A 10,959-nucleotide genomic window follows, 5' to 3' on the forward strand; every position below is an offset into this window, starting at 1 on the left:
AATATCTAGTTTTTCACCCATATTGTAAATAATATGCATCGTATTATGCATAATATGCATTTTTCCTGAGTCAAAAATACCTGGAATTAATCCCATGAATTGTGTACTTCAGCACAGACAGTTAAGATGTTAATAAAAAAAATAATTATTTGAACATCTATTACAAACAACATTTATGCTGTTTGCATCAGGCCACAAAAAATACATATGCTTTGTAGCTCACTTGTCTGTGCTGATTAGTTAATCAAGTCTGCACACTTCATGCTAAAGTTCATTAAGATTCCCTACTTGGATTTTCCTGCCTGACAAAATTCCTAAAACAACAGATGAACAGGAAGTTCTCTGTCAGCCTTAACAACGGGTGGCCACACCACACCACCAATATGAAACTCAATTTGATAAGCTACTGTACGTCATTGGGTGTGCAACTACATCCAAAATACACACATCAGTGTAGCCACATATCCGCTGATGAGACGCTAAAGGAGGCCAAAACAAACAGGGGATACAGTAAAGTCAATTTTTTGAATGTCTTGGTGTGATAGTTTATCTCTTATATAAGTTACCCTATCATCAGTTGCTCCCACTACATCAGAGTGCATTTGAACACTTCAACACTTATTTGTTCAAGATTTCTGTTAAGGCAGAGTAATAGATTTTAGAAAAGTGTTGCTCTGTTCCACAACTTAGCCTCTACCTTTACATTTATGCATTTGGCAGACACTTTAATCCAAAGTAACATCCACACGTTTTTGCCAGGAAGAAAAGACACTCCCACAAAAAATTGTGATAGGCTCAACAGAAAACAAAAATCCAAGATGGTGGATGAGAGAAATGTTGATTGTAAATAAACTTTTTTAATTCAATACTGTATCGGTAAGTGTTAATAAGTTCAGTGGGTGTAATGTGGGGTTTGGGGTTTTGTTTCTTGTTCATGTTTTCATGTCTTTTATTTTGTAGTTTAGTCATGCTCCCTGTTTGTGTCATGCTTCCCTTGCCCTCATGTATTCATGCCATTGGTTCTCTTGTTCATTGTGTCATGTTCTGATTGGTTGTCTTAGTCATGTGTCTTGTTTCCCATTGGTTTGTTCTTGTCTTGTGACCCTCTTGTTTGCTATAAGTAGCCACCATGTTGCCATTGTCTCTCGTCGTGTATTGATGTTGTAACCCGCTGTCGGTGAGTCAAGTCTGTTCATGCCTCGTCAAGTCTGTTCATGTCAAGTCAAGTCACGGATTATTGTTTCTAGTCTTCGTCTGTTTGGATTATGTTTGGATGTTTGGATGACCTTTATAAATAAACTGCACTTGGGTTCTTCACTACGCTCGCAATCAGTGGACTGAATATCGTTACAGAGGGATACATAATTGATTTTTCCCCCCAATATTTGTATGTGCTACTGTATATGTTTTTATATTTATTAGATTATTGCACCACTAGCTTAAGGTGTGGTCACATTACTGCATTTGTAATAGAAAATTAGGTCTGTTCTCAATAGTGTAGTGATGTGTGAAGCACAGCTCACACAGAAGTCACTACCAAACCGAGCAGCTTTTTGTTGGTCAATACTTTCTGTTGGCAACTACATAACCAACTTGGACACATTGCAAAATCTACATGGGGAAATCTTTCACCCTCACCTGAAATTCCCTATCTCATGGATTCCTATTGAAATGACTGGATTTTGTCTGAGAAAATCTGACAATGGTAAATGTCACCGAATCTTTAGCAACATGCTAACTTCATCTAGTCTCTTAAGCGTTGTGGAAAAAACCTTCAAAGAAAAATTATAGTTTTTATATTGATCTTCACAATGTCATTCTTATGCGCAGCTTTTTCTTATGGGGCACGACGTGGTGTACTCCACACGCTTGTGCTACTTCCGACAACAGTACAAATGGATTTGTAACAGACTGCATCAAGCTGTTATGGCATGATACAATATGACAGTGTGGTACACAGTGTTAGTCTACACTGATATCCTATTCTAACCTCTCAAACATTCAAAGCAACAGAGAAATAAAATAGTACAGACTTAACACATCAAAACCTTTCATCAAATCATGAAAAATCTTCATCACACTTTAAAAATAGCGCTTAGGGATATGTGAAGGAGTGTGAACACTTACTCTGGTAAGGCTCTTCGAATTATTGAGTGCTGCTGTCGGTACAAATCCTGTTTTGACAAACAGCTGCAGGAAGTGTGGTTGGCGAAGCTTATGGTGACTGGCTTGGCCCCATACTTCATAGGAACTGTGATTTCGAACAACTGCAGAATGAAAATGGAAGAATGGTCATATTTTCAATTAAATCAAACTGAGGTAAGATGTGAAACGGCATGAAGGGTTACTTTAAGGAGTTTGCTAGATGTCAAAATGAATTGTGGGCAGTCAATTATACCTAAATCAAGATTAATGAATGGATTTATGCCTAAAGGAGTTGTGCAACTGTGATTGCACAGAGCCCTCCTACGAAATCAGTGCACAGACACAACCGCAACTACAGTCTGATCAAACTGGTAAGGGGAAATGGGTAATAAGGAACTCATGCAAGATAATTTGCAAGGCAGGCAAATACCGTTAGACCAATAAATCAGAACTTCCTCCTGCTATGAGGAAACATTCCAAGGAATTTATGTTGAATGTGCAATTATAAGTGGTAGTAACGGGAATGTGCTCCTAAAATGGCCAGATACATATTGTTTTATTTCAATGTTTTTTTTTTTTATAAATGACAATGAGGAACATTGATTTGTAATGTGCATGATTTTAACTGCCTGTTAGATTGAGAGCACATTAGGAAAGATGTGCTTTCAAAGAACAGCTAAAATCATTATAGGTTCTATGATTCAATGAATTGCTTAAAAGGACATTTTACCCAGAAATTAAAATTCTGTCATCATTTACTCACCCTTAGGTTGCTGCAAATGCATATGACATTATTTCTAATGTGGAACATAAAAGTAGAATTTCTGAAGAATGCTCTGGTCAAGCTTCAAAACATGACATAAATGCACCATAAAAGTAAAATAAAATAGGTCCATATAAATTGTCTGCTATATTCCATGTGTTCTGATGCCAAACAGCATCAGAATTCCCTGCTAAACTTTCCCCTTCAGTGTTCAGTGGTTAACTCACCACTTTTAGGATACTTTCCTGGTGATATTGTATCTTTTTTTAAGTTTGAAGGCTTCAGTTGACGTAATTGTAATTTCATGGAAAAGAACATGGAAAGAAAGTCACACAGGCCTGGAATGACACGAGGCTGAGTCATAGATGACATAAATTTCATTTTTGGTCTCTATTGTCTTGTCTACTCATCATGCACTCTGTGTAGTCTCTTTGATATGCATAATAGCTGCTATAGACCTAGATACTTCATTCTTTAGAACCAAGGCAGTAAATTATTTTAGCGGGACAAACAAACAAACAAGTTTCCAAAACCTCTGGAATGCTAAACCTCCCACGTCAGCTCCTGTTGGATTAATAAACCACTCTCAAGACACACATAAATGAATTGTGTTTGATGAGAAAGAGAATTATAGGATGTTACAGTCTCTCCCTGACCCCACTGGTTGGCTCGCTTCACCTCTCCCTTCTTCTATGTGCTAAGTACACAAAGTCATGTAGACATTTTTTAACTGCATAGCTACATTTAAAGACAACTGCTTTACCATTCAAAATCTGTGAAAATATACTGTACTGATGAGCTAAATCCAGACTGCAAAAACAATACAAAGGCACAGTGTAAATATAAGAAAACTATTTTTACTATCTTTAATGGGCCATTAACACATAATATTAATCAAGAACAATGGAAAAAAATAACAACCCATCTCTTCTCAGCAAAGATTGAACTGGTGAAATGCAATAGGGTCAAAATCTTTGGAAATACACACTCTTTCTCTTTGATGTTCGCAGGACTCTATAATTTAGTTATTAACTGCTTTTACCAGGACAAGTGATCCCAAAAGCTTCACTTGCTCACCCTGTAAATGTGTCAGCCCACCAGTCTTGATGATAAAAACACTTTACTGCAGTATTAACAGTCTACTAGGCCTAAGTATTACCCTAGGTGCAGGTGAAACAAGGGTCAGACGAAACCAAAAGTCCATTTAATATGTTTTCACTCTCTCTCTAAAAACTGATGACAAGCTAACAGGTTCACTTGTCACAGTTGCTTCACAGATATTTCACTCTTGTAGGCATTTCTAAAGGCTATGTTGTCATTACATTGCATTGTGCTTAATGTAAATAGCTTATCAACACTAATACCAGTAATTCAAATCGCAACCATGTTCATCTAATGCATACTTTACTCTTGACCCAGTCATTTCGTCAATGAAACCTGGAGCTTGTAATTCCATAATCCATATCTTACTAAAATGTTTTGAAATATCTTCACATTGCATTTGCTGTTCAGGCTTTGTGCCCAGAATGGCAGTTTTATGTCTCTGGTGCAGTAGCGTGGACATGGAGACCTTGACCTGCTCAGGCGGCTCAACTGGTGGGAGGGCGTCATGGTTTAAATCACACGAGGAGAACCCATTGCCTGCTAAGGTCAGCCCACCCAAAATAAGTGGGTAATTAAAGGAGGCCTTCTTGCAAATAATTCACAGCCATGACCTCCCAACCAAACCCCTGCTTCATCCACAACTCTTTAAATCAAAGCTTAACTGATCATCTGAGTTGTCTACTCTGGGAGTAGGCTTTAAAACAAAAAGCAGATACTTTTGATTGAAGATTATTCAAGTTTACTATGTTATTACATAGAGGAATGGATTTATATATAAAGTGTTAGTTAAGGGTATGCAGTGAAAAAAATTGCCTGTATATTTATCTGTATTTGATGCAATGGAAAATAATCTGCATCTGTATTCAGACAGAACCAGATGTGAGTGAGGCTTAAACCAAAAGTGTGCTGAGCCTAAGAGTAGATCTACAACATTATTCCGGACACATTTGAAAACGGCATCTTTGCTACAAAACACTCGCTGTCCACATTACTGATTTCAAGCATTTTCCAAAAGTTTCTCATCTACACTTGAAATGTCAGAAAAAAAAAATCTCACTTGAGATGATACAAACCTAACAGACTCAATAAAGTTCTCATGCCATTCTTCTGGCAGATTAAATTTTTTTATCACCTTTGCAGGACTGTGATATGAAGAGTTTATAAAGTAGCATATCTTTAGCTATGAAAGTGAATTGCACATAATTGCAGATATCTACCAGTACAATATGCGTAACATGGCTAAACATGCTTAATTTTCCAATACCTTTTCAAACGTGCAACATTTTGAATGCCTCCATTTTCACAGTCAACACTACAATGTGAAAACAACATTTTCAAATGTATCCACTTGGGAGTGCGCCTTCAATAAGCTCAGTTTTCACAGGATAAAATGCTGTCTCCGTGTGAATGGAAGGCCAAAAAGTGATGTAAAATTTATGTAAAATGAGTGATGTAAAATGAAGCTTAAAAATTAATGTCAATACAGCTCACATTTGGTTCCATCCCTCCTTCACATAAACAAATTTGTGGATGCAGACACAAGCTGAAAGCATCACTCACCGTCTTGCTGATGTATGAAGTGCTCATGTTCTTGCACACTTGAGCCTCACTGTTACAGCAGCCCCCACATCTGTAGACAGACACGCAGGGTGGTTTATAGAAGGTGTTTGTAGCTGCCCCAAACTCTTTCCCCACATCTAAACAAACTTGGCGTGGCATGCACAGGGTGTTTCTCCACTCTGTCTGAATACCTGGAGGAAGCGCAGCAAGACAGGAAGAACAGACACATTAAAAAAGGCCAACAGTGAAATGCATGGATTTGTATGCACTGCAATTATTGCAGATCACAGTCTGACACATTCTTGGCATCCTAAAGAAACTTTGTCTCAGGATTGTCAAAAAGTCTGGTCTGTAAGACAATAATGACAGTCTGTGCTGGTCCTAAATTAATAGTCACTCACTTGTAAAAATTTCAAGATTGATGAAAGCAGCCGCAAAGGAGGCCTCCTCCGACCTTGTTTCTGTGGAGCTGTGATCTCTGTGAGGTAAGTGCGATCCCATCTTGGAACGACACTTCAGCATGCTCCAGTAGCTGGGGTAAACTATTCTCATAAGCTCGTCCACGCTACCCACTGAACGCAACTGCTCCACCAAGTCTGGCTCTGAATGCTCCTGATAAGACAGAGAAACAGAATAAAAGCTTGTCAGCTTATACTATAGGGAATTGTTCCGTTACACAATTCATATTTACTGTCACAGTTCTGTTAACTTTTTCCTTGGGGATGATGCCACAGGTGTCACAAATCAGAAAATTACTTTTCCTTGAGAGAGCTACACCAGAGTAACACTTAAAGATCTTTGTTTATGTTATGTCAGTTAGTAAATGTAAATGAGGGTAAGAGTAAATGATGACAGTGTTTTCATTTTTGCATAACTACCAGCAACACTAGTGTTACACTTACAGAAGAGAGTTAAACCAGAGGTAGTCATAATGAAGAGGGCTGGATCAATGTGCTGGAACAGAACATTGTCTTTCCACTACAACAATTAAGCAAGCCATATTGGATATATCCCAGAGTGACTAAGAGAAATATCCAACTGTTTTTATTGCATGTTTCAATCTCTCATTGACTTATAAAAGATGGTTTGGGACTTTACTCACTGAATCAATATTTGAAAATCTAATCAACGATCATAAACACATGCGATTAACTTTTCCATTGTTTCATTATCACTAGGCAGTTAGAACAGCTCAACTTAGGTTATGCCGTTTGCACCTGTTTGTGCATATCCTAAGCAGATGCTTTCTTTCTAATAAAAAGCTATTGATTTAACCGTACCAGTAGCAGTTTATGTTGTGTTTAATCAAGCTGGTTCTATAAAACACTGTTTACTCATCAGATGGGGCCTTAAAATAAACAGCTGCATAATCAATCATCAGGTTTTCCATATCATGAATGTGTGGAAAAGAAGTCTGAAACTAAGACACGCAAGTCATGCCTTAATTGATGGAATGGTCAGACCTCAATGGTCTCTCGCGACCCAGACAATTGACAGTATTGCTTATGTCAGTCGGAGCTATGTCAGACACCTCAGCCCATGCAATCAACCCCACCCCCAAGTCTTGAACTCCCCTTAATCCACAGCAGAATGAGAGTTTGTAAGAAGTGTGAAAACACCAACAGCGTCTGAAAACAGCCCAAAGTCCCTGATGGAAAATGATACTGCTGTCTGGGACATTCCAGGAAACATGCCCAGTTTACCCACATGGCTGATCATGACTGTCGATAAAAACGTGCACCCTCCCCCACTTGTGGAGGTGTTAAAAAAGTGAGAAAACACAACTTGAATTGGACCACAACAGAATTCTGCATTCCTCTTTAATAAGGCCAGTCTTTGTATTGGCCCAGTCTATATCACTTTATCCCTTCTTGTTGTCGAAATCTCATTAGGCAGATCCCCAAGTTTACAGCAGATAATTTATTATCTCAAATCGTAGGAAATAGCTTCTCTTACTCTTACATTTTGTTGTAAAACCCATTATTTACATACAATAAAATATTTTGGCTGGGTAAGTGCAAACAATGATTTTCTAGTCCTCCCGACTTATCTAATTTTCAAACGAGATCCTCAGAACAAACATGAGCGTTACAGTTGGACAGTTTGAAAGTATAAACTTGAAGGCCATTTTTCATGATACAGGACACTTTACTTTGCCAAAATCCCACCCTCAACAATAAAAATGTAACCATTTATGTGAAATATGACTTTAAGGCTGCATAGTTTCAAATGTTATCCTAAAACATAGCTGAACAAGATTTTAAACCCACATTGTTACCTGCAAACATTCAATTGCACCAAGGAAAATATAGCTCTAATCGTGGAAAGAGGAAAAATATAATCCTTATAGGAAATGACTGCTTCTCCCTGCATTGACTGCCTTCTGTTTATTCAGGAAACTCAAATACCACAAAAAGAGTATGAACAAGACTATTGTATGTGGCCTCTTCCATGCCTTTGTTTACATTGATTCCTGAGATAACACACTGGTCTGTTTCCTAACAGAAACAATGGAGACTGAGAAAATGATGTGTGGTGTTCAGCATACAGACACATTCACACGTGAGTCAGTCCCAATCTTCAGGGTATTAACTATTTTTATGTTTCAGTGGCAACTAAAAAAAGAGACTGATGGGAGAATGATACAAATGGGAACCATGAAGTCTGATGGCACTTGACCCAGAAATGCATTCATTGTTACACTATTGTGGTCTAATTCAAATTATGGATTGTATTACAAAATAAACGCCAGTTTCAACAACAACAACAACAACAACAACAATAATACTACTACTACTAATAATAATAATAATATATTATAAATTATAAATTATTATTTACTAAATTACTGCATATTTTATCCACATTTGCCTGCCAGTCTCAATGTTAAATTCACATTTAAATGTAATATAAATATTAAATGCAGATTGCATCTAACAGCTTATAGCCATTATCATTACAGAAATAAAATTCTTTAAAGTGAGAATGGCCTCAATAAGGGATTGCATTTGGTTCCGAAGGACAGTGATTCATGGGAAGTGATGAAGTGATGACCTGATGATAGATGCGTGCAAAATCAGTGGTGAGACATGAGGCATACTGTGATGTTAACCAATAATAATAAAAAATCATTCACCTCTAATGCTAGAAAGTATGTCTCATTGAATGAATCACAACAGAAAGCAGCTGGGTTTAACACTTGGAACAGGATGCCATGTCTACTGTAGCTAAAACAAGATTTGATGCCATGCACGCAAGGGATCCCAGTAATGACGATGAACCCATCATGACTGCTATTATTTTAAAGCTCAAACTTGAGTCAACAGTTTGGTGCCAATTATAAAATGTGCATCATTAGACAGAAGGATCATTTTAGACAACCCCAAAGCAACACGCAGTCTCTTGACAGCTTAGTGTTTCCTGAAGCAAACCACAAAACTGACACAATGACAAAAACAACTAGATCCTTTTTTGGCAATGAGGTTAGCGTTTATCCTCTTAGCTGATACCAGCATCCGGGGGTTTCTGGAAGGCACCCTCACTGAATAAATTCCTTTAGTCTCAGTCAAAATGCTTCATATTTAGGCCAGGTTTATACAGTTTCATTTACATTACAGTCACCCCATACTCCTACGCTAAAACCTAATCAAAATGTCAGCATTCACAATTTCATTTTTTTAGGAGTTCACATTTTCATATACTCCTTAGGTAAAGACATCGCTTGCTGCCAATTACGTAATCAGGCTTTTTTTTTTATGTACTTGCAAAAATACAGTTATTTCAAATGTTTTCAGCAACAAAACAGACCATTTCATTTCATGATTTCTGATTTCTTACACAGATACATTTATTTCATACCTAACCAGTCTGTAATAAAATAAAACAAGCCTTTTTGATGCTCCAAAGGCCTCTCAGGCAATCACTTGTGGTTTATTATCTATAATGGGCAGTTATGAGATATGAAGAGAGGACCAGCCAGTTCTAAAGATTATAATCATAACAGTGGATAAACAGATTGCTTCTGCACACTTATAATCAGTACTAAATAAATAGAAGGCAAAGTTAAAGCCATTATTGTACTGATTTCTACTTGTTTTTTTTTTAAATGTTGTCACTGGGGAGCACTACAGACATCATCACAGAGCATCACACATGCCCAGTGAACTCAGGTGGAACATGGCCCCCATCGTGGACACTACAGTAGTGGCACATATGCACAAGAACACATGTTGCATCTGTTCCAGACATACCTTTCATCCTCAGTATTGGACTCCAGAGAGCAGGCTTGAGAATGGCGCTCTGCTCGCTGAACTTGAAGGATGTCCTTGAAGTCTGCTGAGGGCATGTCTGGGGCTACGCATGCCAATACTCAGGTGGAGAGGACGAGGATCTGAGATATCATTAACCCTCTAATGACCTCTTAGAAACCCTAGAACTGACTACAAGCTTTGAGTCTTTGACCTAGGGGAGAACCAGTTCCTTGGAGAATAAGTCTGGCCACAAGTCTGAAGAGTAACTGAGACCCTCTTCGACATCGCAAGCTTCCCACATTTCAGACAAACAATCCTAATCTGTCCTGTTTTCCTGAAGCAATTGAGATGTTCCCCAAGGTAGAGAACTCTACTATAAGCTCATGAATGCTATATTACGGTCTCTCATATGATTTTAAACTAACCGCTGGATTCAGTACACACACTAATGCACATGCATGCGCTCTTGAGACCAGACCATCCGCATGGAAATTATTTTTCCAGTCTTAAGCTTAGTATCTGCTACATCCATTAAGATGACCTAGCAGCACTGGATACAACACAGAGCGGGTAATAAAACAGGACTCTGTTGCTTACCATGAATTACAAAGATACATAACAGCTACAAGTGTATGCACTACTTGCTTTATGCAAGCACTATAATTAATACCATAATTCCTACGTTCAATTAGGCCTAAGACATCGAGAGTCACGCAGATCTATAACAACCCAGCCACAACACATAATTGCGAGCAACATGCCTTACCTTAACACAGAATTGACCAGAGTCCAACGTTTATATATTTTCTACAAATCTTTGAATTAACATGTACTAAACATGAGTGGAATTTGCACCGCAGCGCCCCCACACCTTGATGCTCATGACAAGAATAGCATGTATAGTTATCTTTATTGAAGCGAATTAGGTTTAAATCGCCGTCATGCATGAATGAATGATATTTTTGCAATTTTACACATAATACACATTTCACAAAACTGAAATTGCACGTCAAAATAACACATTGTCAATATTTTTTGAGACCCCCCCAAAATTTCACAAATCACATTTTCAGGGGAGCCCATGTCTTATTAAGGGGAGCCGAGCTCCCCCTAGCTCCCCCGTAGTTCGCACCCTGC

At 38.0% G+C, this 10,959-nt stretch overlaps 1 protein-coding gene across 1 annotated transcript in view; it reads right to left on the minus strand.

Annotated features, from left to right (window-relative positions):
- vegfc (vascular endothelial growth factor c) overlaps positions 1-10,959 on the minus strand; it is a 36,834-nt gene that overhangs the window by 18,630 nt on the left and 7,245 nt on the right. The window contains exons 2-4 of the mRNA XM_016463777.1: positions 5,974-6,184; positions 5,573-5,763; positions 2,128-2,267 (exon numbers count right to left, since the gene is read on the minus strand). Coding sequence (XP_016319263.1) covers positions 2,128-2,267; positions 5,573-5,763; positions 5,974-6,184 — 542 coding nt within the window. The remainder of the gene's footprint in view (positions 1-2,127; positions 2,268-5,572; positions 5,764-5,973; positions 6,185-10,959) is intronic.

The sequence above is a fragment of the Sinocyclocheilus anshuiensis genome, unplaced genomic scaffold (genome assembly GCF_001515605.1).
Source record: "Sinocyclocheilus anshuiensis isolate Anshui unplaced genomic scaffold, SAMN03320099.WGS_v1.1 scaffold145, whole genome shotgun sequence".
Classification (NCBI taxonomy): domain Eukaryota; kingdom Metazoa; phylum Chordata; class Actinopteri; order Cypriniformes; family Cyprinidae; genus Sinocyclocheilus; species Sinocyclocheilus anshuiensis.